Genomic DNA, 20,252 nt, shown 5'->3' on the forward strand with positions numbered 1-20,252 from the left:
ATTTCAGGTATTCGCGGTTATTTTCGTCATGAAATAATATATATTTTTTATTATTTGGCATTTATATAGCCGGCCCTCATTTGCCAAGTCTCTATACATGGTGGTCGTTTATTTAAAATCCACAAATACATTATACGGTTGTCGTATATATAGCCTCATGACTACGAGTCTGTTTTATTCGTATTTTTATGACTTTTTACAAGAAGACTTCCAAATTTTAAAAATGAAGCGTGTCATGGAATTCCCTCAATCGTAGTTCAATTAAAATGTTTTGGATCAAACAGTAACTATGCTTGGTATTCCAAATGAATGTAATTTCCATTTATAATGCATATTTAGAGAAACAAGGCCCACTAAATCCGTGATTGAGCTCCTTTAATTTTCCTTTGAACGTATGGGAAGCAGAGGCGTATCGCGGTTTGGACCGAGGTGGGTGGGGATGGCGGGGGATCGAATATTAACCTAGCGGCACCTTTTGTTTCTATATTTTCATTTGAATGGACTAATATCGCACTGTAATTTTTAAAACATTGGAGCTGCACTGACGGATAACCCGTGAGATGAAATGTGTAGGCCCTATTTGAATTTTGAGGGACATTTAATGACCCAAACCTGCTAGAGGATAGGATCTCCACGAATACTCGAGTACTCGGCTGGTGCGGATCCAGCTTTTCTGATGAGGGGGGTACAAGACAAAAAGGGCACCATAACATTATGAAAAGGCACTATTGAAAAATTACACACGGTTCACATGGACCATAATATAATAGTGCTACAACAGGGACGCTGGCAGACGTATTCTACAGTGTTCTATACATTGACAGAATAAATAAATTAGTAAAAAACCTAAAAATCCTAAATAAAAGGGGCACTTCTCAAATTTGGGGGGGGGGGGGGGTCCGGACACCTTGGACCCCCCCCCCCCCCCCTCCCTCTAGATCCGAACAAGCTAGGGCATGGGCTGAGTCTAGCAAGACTCTAGTCCGTTCACAGGACTCGAGTACCCGTACAAGGAAGAGAATCATTGAATTATATTTTGTTTACGTCATTTTGCCATATAGTCTGGTTGTATGAGTTCAAAATGAGTACATTGTGGAAAAAAAAAGTAAAAGAAAATTAATTCTATATTTTTCTAAATCAGTACACGCCATAGTGTTCCAGTGTAACTATGGGAATGTGTGGAATGCAATACAATGGCATGATTTGGTATCCATGTTCAGAGCTAGAATTGAGATGTATAATGCTATTTTACTTTATAAGTTTCTCTCATTATCATCTAGTGTAAATGTCGGGTACTCGGGTTCGAGTCTAGTTTGACCTTCGAGTAGTCGAGTCCAATATTTTAGACTCGTGGAAGCCCTATTAGAGGCGTTCGTAGAGATGCTCCCTTAAAGGGCCTGCTACACGATATGATATAATCGGACAGAGTCATTCGTACGAATCACTCGCACGAGTCAATCGGACCGATTGAATCGGGCCTGTTGCCACACGGTACTTGTTAATCGTATGAAACGTGACACCATTGAAAACATCCTTGCTGTAACCATGGACTGGAAACGTAAACAAACGGTAGGTAGCGTGGTACTAGTTTGTACAAATGGGGAAATCCCAAATGTCCCGATTGAACAGAGATCGCGATTCAACAGAAATACCGCTATTGAGTATTTCACGTTCATAAATAACAGACCTGTGAATGATTAGTTTGAAGTACAATAAATATATCGACATCGTAATTTTTTTTGCTTAAAAGTGCACACTTACCAGTACTTGTGTTTCTGCTTTATCTTCAAATTTGGATTGGCTAATGAAATAACAAAAGTGTTTACTTCGTTCACAAACACTGACATCGCCACTTGAAGTGGCACATCCTGGTATGAATACGCAAACAACACACACTGAACGCAACAAATATACCGAACATACATATTTAATAAATACATTATGCGGCTTATGTCGGTTATTATTTGGATTTACACCCTTTTTCAGACAGGTAACTCTCCTCAAGACAAGTCGGGGAAGAATCCGCTCGTTGTAGTCGCTACAGTGAAACAAATTGTTGCCTATTGAATCAATGAGCACTAGTATACTTACTTGGCAGGTTTATACCAGTTGCTTAATTGAAAGCGACGTGTATTAATAAGAAGGCGGCTGTCCTAACGTTTGTGTTTTTATATAAATGATTGGACACATCCCACAAAGAGTGGTGCCCCCGATACAACTCTATGACCTGTTGGGTCTGTGCCGACGACAAGCGAACATAGTTTTCCGCCATTACACTCAGAAGGTCGAGGTTATCTGTGCCATGATCTGATTGGTCAACATCACCAAACGTCCTATTCAGTCGTATGAAAATAGAACTGTGGCCCAATTCACAAAGGTCTCTTAGGCTCTGCTAGACAACAAAGCATCCTCTTTGCAAGTCTTTTAGCATTGCACTGCGAGATCACAAAGTTGTGAGACTTCAGTGAATTAGACCCCTGGTTCTAAACTTCGACTCGTACGGGTGACTCGGGCAGATTCAATCGTATGACATGCAACACATTACGATTTGCTTGTTGGTGTTGCAATCCTAGTCACTCGTATGACTCACTCGCAGCCGCGCCTTAAAACATTTTGTAATATCAGGTGTTGCAGGCCACTCTCATCCCAGCCACCCGTCCCAATTTTAAAAAAAAGAGATAGATATACGTGGAATGCAACAAAGATTCATTTGTTTTGTTTGAGTTCTCGCTAGAGGTGCTTCCGTCACAGGATCGAGGCACCTCAGTGGATCAATTCAACAGACTGGGTTTTTTTCTTTCCAACCAAAGAAAGAAGTGTTTTATTTAACGACGCACTCAACACATTTTATTTACGGTTATATGGCGTCAGACATATGGTTAAGGACCACACAGATTTTGAGAGGAAACCCGCTGTCGCCACTACATGGGCTACTCTTCCGATTGGCAGCAAGGGATCTTTTATTTGCACTTCCCACAGGCAGGATACCACAAACCATGGCCTTTGTTGAACCAGTTATGGATCACTGGTCGGTGCAAGTGGTTTACACCTACCCATTGAGCCTTGCGGAGCACTCACTCAGGGTTTGGAGTCGGTATCTGGATTAAAAATCCCATGCCTCGACTGGGATCCGAACCAAGTACCTACCAGCCTGTAGACCGATGACCTGCCACGACACCACCGAGGCCGGTTCTTTCCAACCAATGCACCACAACTGATCAAAGGTCGTGGTATGTACTTTTCTGCATGTGGAGAAAGTGCATATAAAAGATCCCTTGCTGCATTAAGAAAAATGTAGCAGGTTTCATCTGGTGAAGTTGCTCTAGTGCCGTCGTTAAACAAAACAATCTTCTTCATTTATGTTTTATGAAAGTGCATACTTTTACAATATAATTAAGGACCTGTAATTAAATATGATCATGGTACTGGTTACACACCACCAATGATCAATGAAAATATTGCCTCGGAATAAATTCCATGAAAAATAGCCTGATAATTGATACCACAAGGAATGAGTGACTACCACTGTTTGTATCTACAGTAACGTGGTAGGTGGCATATGATGTCTAAGGGAAGTGTTATAATTAAAAGTAAGTGGCATGTGGCGTCTGAGGGAAGTATTATAATTAAAAGTAAGTGGCATGTGGTGTCTAAAGGAAGTATTTTAATTAAAAGTAAGTGGCATGTGCTGTCTAAGGGAAGTGTTATAATACAAAGTAAGTGGCATGTGGTGTCTAAGCGAAGTGTTATAATTAAAAGTAAGTGGCATGTGGTGTCTAAGGGAAGTGTTATAATTAAAAGTAAGTGATATGTGGCGTCTAAGAGAAGTGCTATAATTAAAATTAAGTGGCATGTGGCGTCTAAGAGAAATGTTATAATTAAGAGGGAAGTGTTATAATTAAAAGTAAGTGGCATGTGGTGTCTAAGGGAAGTGTTATCATTAAAAGTAAGTGGTATGTGGCGTCTCAGGGAAGTGTTATAATTAAAAGTAAGTGGCATGTGGCGTCTAAGGGAAGTGTTATAATTAAAAGTAAGTGGCATGTGGCGTCTAAGGGAAGTGTTATAATTAAAAGTAAGTGGCATGTGGCGTCTAAGGGAAGTGTTATAATTAAACGTAAGTGGCATGTGGCGTCTAAGGGAAGTGTTATAATTTAAAGTAAGTGGCATGTGGTGTTTAAATGAAATAAATAAATAAATAAATAAATAAAAATATTACAAATGGCGAGTGGGGTGCACAGTGTGCAGTACGCGTTATATGTCTCAGCCATTCGTCAGTCAGTGGTTTCATTTTCATTTGAACATATTCTGTTGCCTCTATCCAACTAAGGTTTAAGCACTCTGTCCTGGGCACACATTTCAGCTATCTGGACTGTCTGTCCAGGACAGTGAGTTAATTGTTAGTTATTAGTGGTGAGAGAGAGAGATAGAAAAGAGGGTGTAGTGGTCTTACACCTATCCAATGAGTCGTTAGTGGTCTTACACCTATCCAATGAGTCGTTAAAACTCGCTCTTGGTGGGAGCCGGTACCGGGCTGCAAACCCAATACCTATCAACCTTATGTCCGATGGCTTAACAACGACATCACCGAGGCCGGTCGTCAGTGATAAAGTTGTTTGGGGGTGGACAGGCGGAATGGCCCTGCAAACCTGTAACACAGTCCAGCTTGTGATTAATACCCGATGTTTTCACACTTCCAGGAGTGTGTGCAGAGGAGAGTTTCAAGCAGTATGTCACATCCCAATATAGCTTCAGGCGTGTGTGCAGAGGAGGGTTTCGGGGTGGGGTGGGTGGGTGGGGTCTAAACCCCTCCCTGCTCAAGCAGTATGTCAGGGTTTGACAAATCCATTAACCCTTGATTCCGGCTGGTGCATTTGTGGTCTGGGCTAGCAGAAACTATCAACGGAATAACTATAATACACAGGGCACTAGGCAAGGTTTCTGTAAGGACTAGTAACGTTCTCGAACTTTAGTCAAACACTGAACATGTTTTCTGAGAGAGCATGGGGTGGGGTGGTGGGGAACCCTCAATATGTATGTATGTATGTATGGTTTTATAAAATTTAATACCCTCCAAAAAACAACAACCCTAAAAATGGTTTGTTTTGGGCGGCATGGACCCGTGCCCCCCCCCCCCCCCCCCCCCCCCCCCCACGCTATACCACCGCTAATGCATTTGCGGTCTGGTCTAGCAGAAACCATCAACCGAATAACTATAATACATAGGGAACTAGCCAAGGTTTTTGTGAGGACTAGTAACGTTCTCGAACTGTAGTCAAACACTGAACATGTTTTATGAGAGCGCATGACTCGACCGACCCCCCCCCCCCCCCCCCCCCCTCACGCCATGATCTTTGGTCACAACAGTCTAGACATCCCCCATTGCTAAAATTCTTCCACACGTGTACACTGTTCTGTAACTACGCTGTTCTGTCACTACATTGTTCTGTCACTACACTGGTCTGTCACTACGCTGTTCTGTCACTTAAGGTCGCTGTTCTGTCACTACACTGTTCTGTCACTACGCTGTTCTGTCACTTAATGTCGCTGTTCTGTCACTACACTGTTCTGTCACTACACTGTTCTGTCACTACACTGGTCTGTCACTACACTGGTCTGTCACTACGCTGTTCTGTCACTACGCTATTCTGTTACTACGTGTTCTGTCACTACACTGGTCTGTCACTTAAGGTCGCTCTTCTGTCACTACACTGTTCTGTCACTACGCTGTTCTGTCACTACATTGTTCTGTCACTACACTGTTCTGTCACTACACTGGTCTGTCACTACATTGTTCTGTCACTACACTGGTCTGTCACTACGCTGTTCTGTCACTACGCTGTTCTGTCTCTACGCTGGTCTGTCACTACATTGTTCTGTCACTACACTGTTCTGTCACTACACTGGTCTGTCACTACACTGTTCTGTCACTACATTGTTCTGTCACTACGCTGTTCTGTCACTTAATGTCGCTGTTCTGTCACTACCTTGTTCTGTCACTACGCTGTTCTGTCACTACACTGGTCTGTCACTACGCTGTTCTGTCACTACGCTGTTCTGTCACTACGCTGGTCTGTCTCTACGCTGGTCTGTCACTACATTGTTCTGTCACTACACTGGTCTGTCACTATACTGTTCTGTCACTACACTGGTCTGTCACTACACTGTTCTGTCACTACATTGTTCTGTCACTACGCTGTTCTGTCAATACACTGGTCTGTCACTACACTGGTCTGTCACTACGCTGTTCTGTCACTACGCTATTCTGTTACTACGCTGTTCTGTCACTGCACTGTTCTGTCACTTAAGGTCGCTCTTCTGTCACTACACTGTTCTGTCACTACATTGTTCTGTCACTACATTGTTCTGTCACTACACTGTTCTGTCACTACGCTGTTCCGTCACTTAAGGTCGCTGTTCTGTCACTACACTGTTCTATCACTATGTGTCGCTGTTCTGTCACTACGCTGTTCCATCACAAGGGGTTGCTGTTCTGTCACTACGCTATTCTGTCACTTGAGGTCGCTGTTCTGTCACTTGAGATCGCTATTCTGTCACTGGGTGTTGTTGTTCTGTCACTGGGGGTCGCTCTTCTGTCACTGGAGGTCGCTGTTCTGTCACTTGAGGTCACTGTTCTGTCACTGGGGGTGGGGTGGGGGTCGCTGTTCTGTTACTACGCTGTTCTATCACTTCAAGTCGCTTCTCTGTCACTACGCTGTTCTGTCACTAGGGGTCGCTGTTCTGTCACTGGGGGTGGGGTGGGGGTCGCTGTTCTGTTACTACGCTGTTCTATCACTTCAAGTCGCTTCTCTGTCACTACGCTGTTCTGTCACTTGAGGTCGCTGTTCTGTCATTGTGGGTGGGGTGGGGGTCGCTGTTCTGTTACTACGCTGTTCTATCACTTCAAGTCGCTTCTCTGTCACTACGCTGTTCTGTCACTAGGGGTCGCTGTTCTGTTACTACGCTGTTCTATCACTTCAAGTCGCTTCTCTGTCACTACGCTGTTCTGTCACATGGGGTCGCTGTTCTGTTACTACGCTGTTCTATCACTTCAAGTCGCTTCTCTGTCACTACGCTGTTCTGTCACATGGGGTCGCTGTTCTGTCACTACGCTGTTCTGTCACTCGAGGTCGCTGTTTTGTCACTGGGGGGGGGGGGGGCGCTGGTCTGTCACTAGGGGTCGCTGTACTGTCACTACGCTGTTCTGCCACTTAAATTCGTTGTTCTGTCACTGGGGGTCGCTGCTCTGTAACTAGGGGTCGCTGTTCTGTCACTACGCTGGTCTGTCACTAGGGGTCGCTGTTCCGTCACTACGCTGTTCTGTCACTATGGGTCGCTGTTCTGTCACTGGTGGGGGTGGGGGAAGAATAAAGTGTGTGACAAATATCACATTACCACTCATATGTTTAGGAAGTGCAATTTCTAATATCAATATAGGTTGACCACAACTGTAGTTATCCAGCTTTAAGACAGGACACCGCCATATTTGTCCTATATAAAAGTGACAGCATACGACATGCACTTGTGTTATTTTATTTATTATTTATTAAAAACAACAACAAACAAACAAAAAACCCAAACAAACTTGAAACCAGTATGGACTTACTTGTACTGGTTAATTAAATATTTGAAAACTGAATCTGTTTTCTCTCCACGAAGACCTGGGGCCAGGTGGTCAAAGGTTAGTTAGCTTAACCAGTGGTTACAACACATTTTCAAAACCAAGGTCTGAATCAATACAAATAACAGTTGAAAACTAATGTTGAAACTTGATTTAGAACAATGAAGTTTCCATATATATTCAAATCCAAAGTGTATTTTGTATTTATGCAAACATAATTAAAATGATTAATATTAGACTAAACCAGTGTTCATTTAAACTATACTTTGAACAATTGGGCACTGTTTACTGAATCGGACCTAAATGAATGTGTTGTATGTATGAATGTTTGACGACAACCCAGCACAAATATACATATCGACCATTAGGCGTCAAGCAAAGGTATGTATATGGATATGATTATTTACATTAAAAATTTAAAGTTATATAATTATGTAAAACGAATGTAAAGAGATGTGACAACAATATAATACAATATAAAAATGAATATAAACTTGTATAATTTAAAACTATGTGTACAAATCGAAATGTTTAAATTAATTTTCTTTTAATTGTGAGTGGAATTTAAAAGACTCTAGCACATTAAATTTTTATTAGGCCCAGACACAAACTAACGACACGGGTGTTATACCTTCAAGAATTCATTATCACCACAACAATCTATGTGAAAATTACTAAATATTTGACACTCAATATCCGATGATTAATAAATTAATGTGCTCTAGTGGTGTCGTTAAAAGACCCAACTAAAACAACAAACAAATAAACAACAACAACAAAACAAAAAACAATAACCAACCAAAAAGCACAAAGCACAAAACAAAATACAAACACACACAACCCCCATAAAAAAACCCCAACAAACAACCCCAGACCCAAAAACGATTGGTTGCCTAATAGGCAAGTCGGTTTATGATCGATACTTGTCGATGGGCCTTTTAGGCTATTTCGGGTTCCAGCCAGTGCTCCACAACTGGTGTAACAAAGGTCATGGTATGTACTATCTAAGATTACGAGTTGAAAATGACCAATGATTAATCAACCAATATGCTCCAGTGGTATCGTTAAAGGAAACAAAGTAACTTTAATAAAACATTCTACCGGTTCATCTGTCCAGGAAAGAGGTGAGGTGTGTGTGGGGGGGGGGGGGGGGGGGAGTAGGAGAAGGGACCGCCTGCACTGACAGGTGCAAGAGAGCACCAGCAGTCCGACCGTGGTCCGTGGCAGGCGGAGGGTGATATGGTGCTATGGAATTTGGAATGTCCCGTAGGATTAAGCCAAAGAGAAAGGGTGCGCAATTTTGATGAAGGAATGTAGGCGCAATTTGGAACGGTCGATCTAACAGGATATGTGGGGAGCTACGAATAGGTTTGGAATTTAGTAGGCCGAGAGTAGCTCAGTGATTAGACCTAACTGGTGCTGATTTGTCTTCGAAGGTTGCTCATAGGTTGCTGAACAGTTCAGCTCGGTCATTTGTATGCACACCAGTACCTTTATAAAGTTTCTCACTACTGTTGAGGTTGGTGACAAACGGTTAGACATCGTCACTAGATCCCAGTGTTAGCACCATCTCACATCTGAATAAGCCAGGTGAATCGGTCAACATGTGACACAGTCTTATGCTCACCGCCAGTTTTCTTGTACGTGTACAGATACTTGTTAAAGTCGCCCTCTGTTGTTATGATCGCTGACCAGAGATGGTGAAACGATGCAGCGGCAAAGGCGATGTTGTAATTCTCTCCAAACTCCACGTTGGTGTTGTAGATTATTTCAGCAGCCACGTGACCAGCAGACGACAGTTCCAGGTGATCAGCATCCACTATTTGACGTAACCCATTTGTGTACTCTACGACTATACGGACTGAGGCACCCACCAGAACCTTCTCACGCAGGTCTGCAACTGATCCACTCAGAGTCTGCCCATCGCGTGCCACAGAGAGAACCTGGATCCATTCACGCGTGTCCACAAACCAGTCTATGTTTTTCTGAACCTGTGTATCATTTTTTATCGTGTCCGTTTCAAACGTGTATGCGCGAATCTGGATTTGACCACTGGACGATGTCATAACCCTTTCAGCCGTTCCAGATTGATCGAGGTTATCGACGCCAGTGGGTTCCATCATGTCTTGTAAACATGCCGTGATGGTCTCATTATGAATGTAGATAGTTTTGGTATTAGCAGCGAGTCCCATTGTATAGACTCTAAGTCGGTGACCACTAAGAAGAGCACGAGCCAACTGGGTGGTAGAGCCGTGGACTCCTTTGCCAAGCTGATCTACAGTGAATATCTTAATCCAGCAATCATCGGTGCACCAAGTGTTAGGCACATGGTTCGTCTTGTTTGACTTGTAACTTCCTTCCCCAACATGCCAGCGAAGAACATGCTTTGAGCCGCTGCTAGTGTATCTGTACAGAAACCAGAATGGCTTCAAAGAAAATGATGCATATGTTGATGTGATGGTCTTTGCTAGGCGGTCGAAACCACCCCCAGCTACCTGTTTTGAGTTCTCACTTACAAACACAGTTGGAAGAGATACTATGGCAGAGCCTCCTCGGATTTTTGCAACAAGGACGTCCAGATCACCCGTGACGACTGCTCCACTGGCGTCATTTTCAAAGAATGGCGTCACATTTGAGAAGTTTTTCACGTACCAGGAGGCTGTGATCTCTTCTGTAGAGTCCGGCACTATTTTTCCCTCTATGTCAAATGCGACCACAGTTTGATATTTCGCGTTCAGGGTAATGTTAAACATTCTTTGAGGATTGGCATCAAACGTATTCCAAGATGACTTACTGAGACGAAACAGCGACTGAGCCCAGGTCTTGTCACCCGAAACACCGAAACTGTTTATTGCGTGTATTTTGCTGTCGCTGATGTATTTTGTTTTTATCGAACAGGAATTCTTTGAAGCCAGGTATAGTGCGTTAAAACTTTGAGGATTTTCGTAAATGATTTGCCATTGCTGATAACACAAATCTGAAAAAGATAATTAATTATTAAATACAGTCTTATACTAAATACACTGACAAACATAATCAAGTAATATTATCGGAAAAAGTTTATATGTGGCTGCTCTCAAATTATCAACATTTGTGGGTGCATACTGACTTTACTCTAAGAGTGGGGCGGGGGCTAAACGCTAATAAACGTTTATATATAAAAACAAAAGCAACAAGTATCAATAATAAATTTTTAACAAAATATTCATGCTCACGTCCATCTTAAATATGATGGAAACATTGTTATCTCTAACCAAAACACAAATAATCATGGCAATGTTCAATATTTTAATTGCGTTAATAACAGTTTTGACAGTTCTGTATTTGAGGCAAATGGAGCAACAACAATTATAAATATAAAAAGTGTTATGACCGGGTATATTGGACCATCTCTTTCCAACATGGTTGATGGTAATCTCATAGAGACAACTCGACTTAACATTAATAACGAATGGGGCCGTCACGTGCCTGTGTGGCAGTCTTTATCCTTCTTCTGGTGCCCCTAATTAGTCTTCTTATACGACCGAGAGCTAATTGCTGCCACCACCGACAGTCTACCAGGGCCCGTCTTTATAAAACTTTTAGAGTCCAGACTCAATCTCTAATGACGTCAAACGCATACAATTTGCATTACTGTCTCAGACTCTATTAGTAATATAGTCTCGAGTCTAGACTCTAAACTTTTTATAAGCACCAGGCAGGGTAGCCTCTGAGACTGCCAGAACATCCTCTAGAACCCAAATGGAAAGCATCTTTAAGGATATATCAAATGAAACCTGCAATGTTGTTTACCAAAGGGGTTCTTAATTAATTTCTCTGTGTATACATAAACGATGTATACTAATGGCTTTGACTAGTTTGCCTTAGGGTTTTTATGTATACTGAATAACAAAAGAAATGATACACCTTTGAAATGCCATATTCTCTAAAATACTTAGACAAATTTCGTATATATGATGCTATCACATTCTTTGAATAAGATCACCAAACAAAACCTGTAATCCGTTAGGCGTTTCACGGTCCCCGGCCAGAAAACTGTTTTGCACAAAAAGCACATGCACAATTAAACTGAAGTCTGCAAGTGGCTTCTTCGAACTGAATCAACCCATGCATGGCAAACATTAAAAATAACTTAGAAAAAAATATTGGATATTTAGTTTGAAAAGTGTTAAATGGCTAGGCTCAAACTAATTCAACACAAACACGCAATAGGCATGCTTCGGTTCATTATAAGTGACAAATCCGTGCACACACAGTAAGGATGATGGTGAGACATAACCATCAACCCCACACCCTGCCTGCATTGCAAAGAGCGCTGGGACGTGAATGACAAAACGTATCAGCAAATGTGACTGAACGCGGAGTTAATTCTATACGGCGACATCTAGCAGCGGCATTTTTAGTTAAGGACAGACAAACACTTTATTAAAGACGCTGAAGAGTCTGTTTCACCGAGTTATGACACATGCAAATGTACGAGTAACTCTCCATTCATGAAAAATAATGGAGACGAGGCTCGCTAGGGAATGAAGAGTTACGAGGATATTCCCCTACTTAAAATACACCACTAAATAATAATTTTATATGAATATATGTTAGTATAGAGTTTAACACCAATGATTTTGGTGGGTTAATTAAGTAGGGTTTCATCTTTCCATTACTGAAAAATAATGGAGCGTTAAGACAATACAGTGATTTTAACTACCATTTCCAAATGGGGATTTCGATTTGGCAAATATATTACAGTTTTACATTTTATTTTATGTTTTACACCCATCGGCACCCACCCCATGGTTGAATAACTGTTGTTTTATTTTAGTAATAATAAATAATGTAATTCAATGCCTACCTTGTTCAATTTGCCTAGAACTAAAATAGCAGTGAGCTTCGGCCCGTCTCTGGGGTCTCATGCATGAACCGAGACAACCGAAAGTCGCTTAACAACTCATTGTCCCGGACTATATACGTCAAGACTTTGGCCGTCGTCAGTTTTCTATGCATGGACCCGACGTGCGACTACGACAACGAAGTTCGAGACTTTAGCACGATTGTCACAGCGTTCGCTGTATTTCTATTTATAAAGTAGGAAATCCCAAGAATTTTCTTGCACTGAAACACTCCAATATATAAACTATAACATTGAAAGAAATAATAGAAAACGTTTTTGACATCACACTGATTTTGTATTTATAATGGAACTACTCTCTACAATATTTATTGTGGTAATGTCGTGGGTAACCATGGTGGCACTATAGCACAAATTATTAATAAGGTGAGAAAATATGAAGAAAGCTGGGGGTTTTAAATCAGAGAAACTAGTGTGTCTGTTTCTTTATAATTGTGATTAATTTTTTTAATCCATCACAAGATTATGGGTCACGCTATTTAAAAATCTCAGAGTTGCGCCTGCCAATTAAACCATACCTGTAAATCGCCAATTTTGTTTTTAATTTCCCATTTACGTATCATCGAATTAAGGCAATCGAATACGCCCCTCAATTTAAAACAACTCATGCGTTATATAATATACAATAAAGCATACAACACTGGTATCACGCGTTTTATATATTTATAACAATTACATAACATATTCCCTGATTAACGAACATATTTTGTTATTTTTATATATTTTAATCAAATAAGTTTGGACGCGTTCGCTCGTTATATAATTTTAAAACAACTCGTGAAACATAGATGGTGATAAATAGGGGGGGGGGGGGGGGGGGGGGTGCGTCAAACATTAAATGTGAGGTCATATATAAATATGAATATATAAACATAATTTAAATTGTTTGTAATCAACTCTGGTCTTATAAAATCAGTTTCTAATGATGTAACGTTATGAGCTACATTCTTGTGATCTGTCAGAGTAAAAAAATACAAAATAATAATAAATACAAATATTTATTCAAATCCATATTCTGCTTGAGGTTTTCCCCGTCACAACAAGTGCACCATGACTGGTATATCAAAAGCCGTGGTATGTGCTGTCCTCTCTGTGGGGGAAATGCAGCGGGTTTCCTTTAAGACTACTAGTAAAAACATGACAAAATGTTTGACATGCAATAACCGATGGTTAATAAACAAAAGTGCTCTAGTGGTGTCGTTAAATAAAACTTTTTTTTCTTCGTATTTTACGCGAATAAGATTTGTATGACTCACTGTGTAGGACCGACATCGAATATTGGTACTATCGTAGCTATAATCTTGCTGCATATCCTGACATCACGATTCAACTATGGTAATAAAATGTTAAATTTTAACATATAATTTAAAGTTATAACTGATAATAAAACAATCATAGACCTGTATGTAAGACTTTTAACAAACAAGTACTCCCACTATTAATTCTGAATAATAAATTCAAACATCGTTCGAAATTGCAAAAATAACAATAACGGTCGTGATTAAAAACTTGAATGAAAGAAATTCGCAATTATGCTTAATGTATTCTGCAATGTTAAAGTTATATGAACCTGTATTAACTTGATTAATGATAAGTGACACCCAACAGTAAGTCATTAATAAAGAAAAAACTTTAGTAATTATTTTGAACACTTGTGCTAGCAAGATTTGTCGTTAAGACAGTAACAATATCCATTGTCGGTTCCACACATTGATTGTTATAATATACCAAATAAAAACGTTTTGTTCAAATTGAAAGGGCTCTGGGCACAGATGATCTTGTTCGAAACGTTTTTTACATACTGTTTTGAGTGGAATTTTTAACACCACGATGTGTGCTGAATATCGCCCATAATGCTGCTAATTAGTTGAGGCCCGTAGTAACAATATGTAAAAGTCGGGTGGTAGACAGGTGTCACAGGCCCCCATTCCTATTGACATGTAGTTGATAAATGATATACCGGTACAACAGAAAATTATGATATATTTGATCGACATTATATACGTCCCATTGGCGGTCCCAGAGGGCTTCCGTTTTAAGTGTCCTTTTTAAATTCATCACCCACAATGCACAACACTCAACTGTTATAAAAACACGTCTCTGGGCATCTTTATTTCAACAATTTCCGATGAACATGTCCCCAAACCCGCATAAAGATCTTGCACTCTTTGGGAGGTCGGATAATTTACCTTCGACAAAACGAAATTGCCCTTTTTATAATTTTGTGAGGCCCCTCCTCCTTTTACAAAATGCTGGATCTGTTCCTGCGTCCAAAATGTAGGTATAAATTCAGTTAACCCTAATCGCAAGTCTATAAAACACATCAGTGCAACGTCAGCTATACTGAATGTAACCGGTTGTCAGAGACTACTGTATTTACGCCTGGGTTGTAGCAGGTCCAAAATTCGAGCGATTTCGTCCCTCCAGTAGTCCTAGACTTTGGCTTGTCTTCATTCATGCATTCTGACTTTCACGTGAAAGTTTAGGCGTTCGCAAATAGTCCGAGACAACGTCATTCATGCATTAGACCAGAGCCGGTTTAAGGATCCGCGGGGCCTGTAGCACAAATGACAGAGGGGCCCTCTTCCCAGGATATATATTTTGTAACCCCTTCACACATCACCGCGGGTCCCCTGAAGCGCGGGGTCCGTAGCCCATGTTACCTGTTCTACTAGGATAAACCGGCTCTGCCCATCTCATCTCTAATAATTGGTATCTTACCGTGTACGACAGTATCACAGAACGGACCTCCGTAACCCCGAGTACAGCTGCAGTAACCACTGTCGTCTGGGACTCCGTTATTCTCACATCGATTCTGAAGTATAAATTAAAGAAAGTTTATACATGAATACTATATAGTAATGACATATTTCAAGGCAAATGATGTATATGCACTTCACGTAGTAGATTTGAGACAAGTTAAACAAGTGAAATTGAAAGTGATAGGAATTCGTCTCCGATGGGTTTTTTGTTTTGGTTGACCACACCACTAGAGCACATTGATATATTTATCATCTGCTTTTGGGTGTCAAACATTTGGTAATACTGACATATAGTCTTAGAAAGGAAACCCGCTACAATTTACCATTAGTAGCAAGGAATGGTTTATATGCACCAACCCACAGGCAGGATAACAAATGCCGGAACGAGAAATAGCTCAGTGGACCACCTGCTAGGGCTGATCCTGGACCGACTTTGCATCAGACGAGCGCTTTACAATTAGGCTACGTCCCGCCCCGTTTGTAGCTCAGTGGTAGAGTGCTTTACCATTGGGCTACGTCCCGCCCCGTTTGTAGCTCAGTGGTAGAGTCCTTTACCATTGGGCTACGTCCCGCCCCGTTTGTAGCTCAGTGGTAGATTGCTTTACCATTGGGCTACGTCCCGCCCCGTTTGTAGCTCAGTGGTAGAGTGCTTTACAATTGGGCTACGTCCTGCCCCGTTTGTAGCTCAGTGGTAGAGTGCTTTACCATTAGGCTACGTCCCACCCCGTTTGTAGCACAGTGGTAGAGTGCCTGCATGATCCCCATGTCTGTAGCTCAATGGTAGAGTGCCTGCATGATCCCCATGTCTGTAGCTCAGTGGTAGAGTGCCCGCATGAGCCCCCTGTCTGTAGCTCAATGGTAGAGTGCCCGCATGATCCCCATGTCTGTAGCTCAGTGGTAGAGTGCCTGCATGATCCCCCTGTCTGTAGCTCAATGGTAGAGTGCCTGCATGATCCCCATGTCTGTAGCTCAGTGGTAGAGTGCCCGCATGAGCCCCCTGTCTGTAGCTCAGTGGCAGAGTGCCTGCATGATCCCCCTGTCTGTAGCTCAATGGTAGAGTGCCTGCATGATCCCCATGTCTGTAGCTCAGTGGTAGAGTGCCCGCACGAGCCTCCTGTCTGTAGCTCAGTGGTAGAGTGCCCGCATGAGTCCCGGTCTGTAGCTCAGTGGTAGAGTGCCCGCATGAGTCCCTGTCTGTAGCTCAGTGGTAGAGTGCCCGCTTGAGCCTCCTGTCTATAGCTCAGTGGCAGAGTGCCCGCATGAGTCTCCTGTCTGTAGATCAGTAGTAGAGTGCCCGCATGAGCCGCCTGTCTGTAGCTCAGTGGTAGAGTGCCCGCTTGAGCCTCCAGTGTGTAGCTCAGTGGTAGAGTGCCCGCATGAGTCCCTGTCTGTAGCTCAGTGGTAGAGTGCCCGAACGAGCCTCCTGTCTGTAGCTCAGCGGTAGAGTGCCCGCATGAGCACCCATGTCTGTAGCTCAGTGGTAGAGTGCCCGCACGAGCCTCCTGTTTGCGACACAGTGGTAGAGTGCCCGCATGATCTCCATGTCTGTACCTTAGTGGCAGAGTGCCCGCATGAGCCTCCTGTCTATAGCTCAGTGGCAGAGTGCCCGCATGAGCCTCATGTCTGTAGATCAGTGCTAGAGTGCCCGCATGAGCCGCCTGTCTGTAGCTCAGTGGTAGAGTGCCCGCATGAGCCTCCTGTCTGTAGCTCAGTGGTAGAGTGCCCGCTTGAGCCTCCTGTCTATAGCTCAGTGGCAGAGTGCCCGCATGGGCCTCCTGTCTGTAGATCAGTAGTAGAGTGCCCGCATGAGCCGCCTGTCTGTAGCTCAGTGGTAGAGTGCCCGCTTGAGCCTCCTGTCTGTAGCTCAGTGGTAGAGTGCCCGCACGAGCCTCCTGTCTGTAGCTCAGTGGTAGAGTGCCCGCACGAGCCTCCTGTCTGTAGCTCAGTGGTAGAGTGCCCGCATGAGCCGCCTGTCTGTAGCTCAGTGGTAGAGTGCCCGCATGAGCCTCCTGTCTGTAGCCCAATGGTAGAGTGCCCGCACGAGCCTCCTGTCTGTAGCTCAGTGGTAGAGTGCCCGCATGAGTCCCGGTCTGTAGCTCAGTGGTAGAGTGCCCGCTTGAGCCTCCTGTCTATAGCTCAGTGGCAGAGTGCCCGCATGCGCCTCCTGTCTGTAGATCAGTAGTAGAGTGCCCGCATGAGCCGCCTGTCTGTAGCTCAGTGGTAGAGTGCCCGCTTGAGCCTCCTGTCTGTAGCTCAGTGGTAGAGTGCCCGCTTGAGCCTCCTGTCTGTAGCTCAGTGGTAGAGTGCCCGCACGATCCTCCTCTCTGTAGCTCAGTGGTAGAGTGCCCGCATGAGTCCCTGTCGGTAGCTCAGTGGTAGAGTGCCCGAACGAGCCTCCTGTCTGTAGCTCAGTGATAGAGTGCCCGCACTAGTCCCTGTCTGTAGCTCAGTGGTAGAGTGCCCGTTTGAGCCCCCTGTCTGTAGCTCAGTGGTAGAGTGCCCGCATGAGCCTCCTGTCTGTAGCTCAGTGGTTGTGGGCCCGCATGAGGCTCCTGTCTGTATCTCAGTGGTAGAGTGCCTACATGAGCCTCCTGTCTAGCTCAGTGGTAGAGTGCCCTCGTGAGCCTCCTGTTTGTAGTTCAGTGGTAGAGGGCCCGCTTGAGCTCCCTGTTTATAGTTCAGTGGTAGAATGCCCGCTTGAGGTGTGATAACCGGTCTCGGTGCTGTAGTAGTTAAGCCATTGGACTTAAAGCTTGTATCTGATGGGTTCACAAGCCGGCACCGGTAGCTGTAACAGTTCCAGTGGTAGGTGCATGACCACGACACCCACGTCTCTCGCACTGACTAGTGCATGACCACGACACCCACTTCTCTCTCACTAACCACTAACTACAACTATTCACTAACCTGCTGTCCTCAACAAACATCCAAATAACTGAGATGCGTGTCCAGGACAGCGGCCTTGAACCGTATCTGGATAGAAACACGAAAATAAAGTTGAAAGAAATGAGATTCGATTTATCGTAGGGTTAATCGCCCTCGGATGAACCGTATTTTGTTTGTTTATTGTCTAACAAACGACCGTGGAATGCACTGTCGTGTCTCTGGGAAAGTACATAATATTATAACAGAACTCTTGATGGCAGCAGATGTTTTAAACCAAGTGTCACATTAACCATATGTTCCATACATAGTTGAAAATGTGCTGAGATCTAATGCTGCTTTTAATATGTCATATATTTAATATATTATTCGTGTTATATTTACTCTTTTCAATACGTCACATTGTGTAATACGTATTAAACTGAATACGTCATAAGTGTAATACGTACCATGTTAAACACATCACAACTGAGATAGTCTATGCCCGAGGCAGGTGACTGGGCAACATTGAACACTCCAAACAGGTGACAGACGCCCGGACAGACCAACATCCCGTTACATCGATCGTCGTTGTAGCAGAGTCGAGCACACTCCAATCGGCTTTTGGCGCTCTTGTACGATTTACGTAACTTCCGTCCAAACGACTTTTCGTTGGGGATTTCTTCCGTCATTTGAGAATGACCACAACTGTTCTGCGTAGAACACAGTGTTGAACACGTTACTAATACAAGAACACGAAGGACACAACGTCCCGACATGACTGAATAATAAATATGTGCTAACACGACGACTTTATCGTTTTACGTCGAACAATGATCACAAAACGCGTACACGTACAGCAAAGTCTGTTTCAAATAGGTTTGCTCAACAGAATTTGTTCGCTTATCTTTGCACTAATAATCTCGATTTGTTACCAAATATGTCTGTTGAAATGTGTGTTCGCTTCAGAATTATGTTTTTAAAGAAACGAAATTAGACACTTTCAGCGAAAACAGTTTGCAGTAGTTACGACCATGCTGAAACTAATCTGCGTTCAGCGATAGCGGGAAATGGTTTCGTTCTTCAATTTGATTCGTTGTCGATATGCTCATTCGATTTACAACGAAACCAGTAAATCTTTTTGTATACGTTTGTCATGTCTTTGTGTTTTTCTCACTTATTGGTTCATAAAATATGCTTAATCCATAAACACTTAAAAATTCTGTTCCCGCGGTTAATGCAATATGACAAATTCTTCTGAATTATATCTTTAGTAGTATGGACGTTCAAATAAATATTGAATTAAAACGGCAAAAATACTAATTTTAAAGTCTCATTGGGGAGTTAACTAAGAGTGTCTGACGGTTAACAAAAAAATTAGTAAATTATTAACCTTGTTTTTTTTCTGATTATAACGTAAAAGTGCAATCGTGTGTGCAGCTATAATCAGCAATGAAATTCCGTAAGGTATGAATGCTGGATGTAGGACGGCGTTAAATCAGTACATCAATATGTATAATGTTCGTCAATATATCAAAGGACTTTGTAAAAGTGTGTGTGTGTTTGTGTGTGTGTGTGTGTGTGTGTGTTGTGTGTGTGTTGTATGTGTTTGTGTGGGGTTTTTTTGTGTGTGTGTGTATGTGTGTGTGTCTATGTGTTTTGTATGTGTGTGCGTGCGTTTTGTGTGTGTATGCGTGTATGTGTGTTTGTTTTGTGTGTGTGTGTGTGTATGTTTTGTGCGTGTTGTGTATGTGTGTGTGTTTTGTGTGTGTGTGTTTTGTATGTTTTGTTTTGCATGTGTGTATGTGTATGCGTGTATATGTGTGTGTGTATGTTTTGTGTGTGTTTTGTGTGTGTTTTGTATGCGTGTGTGTGTGTGTGTGCGTGTGTGTTTGTGTGTGTGTTTTGTATGTGTGTGTGTATGCGTGTATGTATGTGTGTGTTTGTGTGCTTTGTGAATGTGCGTGTATGTGTGTGTGTTTGTGTGCGTGTGTATGTGTGTGTGTGTGTATGTATGTGTGCTTTTGTGTATGTGTGTGTATGCGTGTATGTATGTGTGTGTTTTGTGTTTGTGTGTGTGTATGTGTATGTATGTGTGTGTGTG

At 42.5% G+C, this 20,252-nt stretch overlaps 2 protein-coding genes across 2 annotated transcripts in view; one reads left to right on the forward strand and one right to left on the reverse strand.

Moving 5' to 3' along the window:
* The window catches only part of LOC121389024, a 150,418-nt gene that overhangs the window by 64,115 nt on the left and 66,051 nt on the right, over positions 1–20,252 (forward strand). The window lies entirely within an intron of this gene.
* LOC121389023 lies at positions 7,524–19,127 on the reverse strand. Its single transcript, XM_041520616.1, has 3 exons — positions 18,619–19,127; positions 15,246–15,339; positions 7,524–10,595 (listed from the first exon to the last, which is right to left on the reverse strand). The coding sequence occupies exons 1-3, from the start codon at positions 18,925–18,927 to the stop codon at positions 9,190–9,192; spliced, it is 1,809 nt and encodes a 602-aa protein (XP_041376550.1). The 5' UTR covers positions 18,928–19,127; the 3' UTR covers positions 7,524–9,189.

The sequence above is a fragment of the Gigantopelta aegis genome, chromosome 14 (genome assembly GCF_016097555.1).
Source record: "Gigantopelta aegis isolate Gae_Host chromosome 14, Gae_host_genome, whole genome shotgun sequence".
Taxonomy (NCBI): Eukaryota; Metazoa; Mollusca; class Gastropoda; order Neomphalida; family Peltospiridae; genus Gigantopelta; species Gigantopelta aegis.

What these genes read in the sequence shown, in the direction of transcription:
- LOC121389023 (XM_041520616.1), bottom strand. Translation starts at nt 18,927, where the DNA reads ATGTCGGGACGTTGTGTCCTTCGTGTTCTTGTATTAGTAACGTGTTCA. An exon ending in GTTGTGATGTGTTTAACATG is followed by an intron (nt 15,340 to 18,618) that starts GTACGTATTACA and finishes TTTATACTTCAG; the next exon opens with AATCGATGTGAGAATAACGG. An exon ending in CTGTGATACTGTCGTACACG is followed by an intron (nt 10,596 to 15,245) that starts GTAAGATACCAA and finishes TATCTTTTTCAG; the next exon opens with ATTTGTGTTATCAGCAATGG.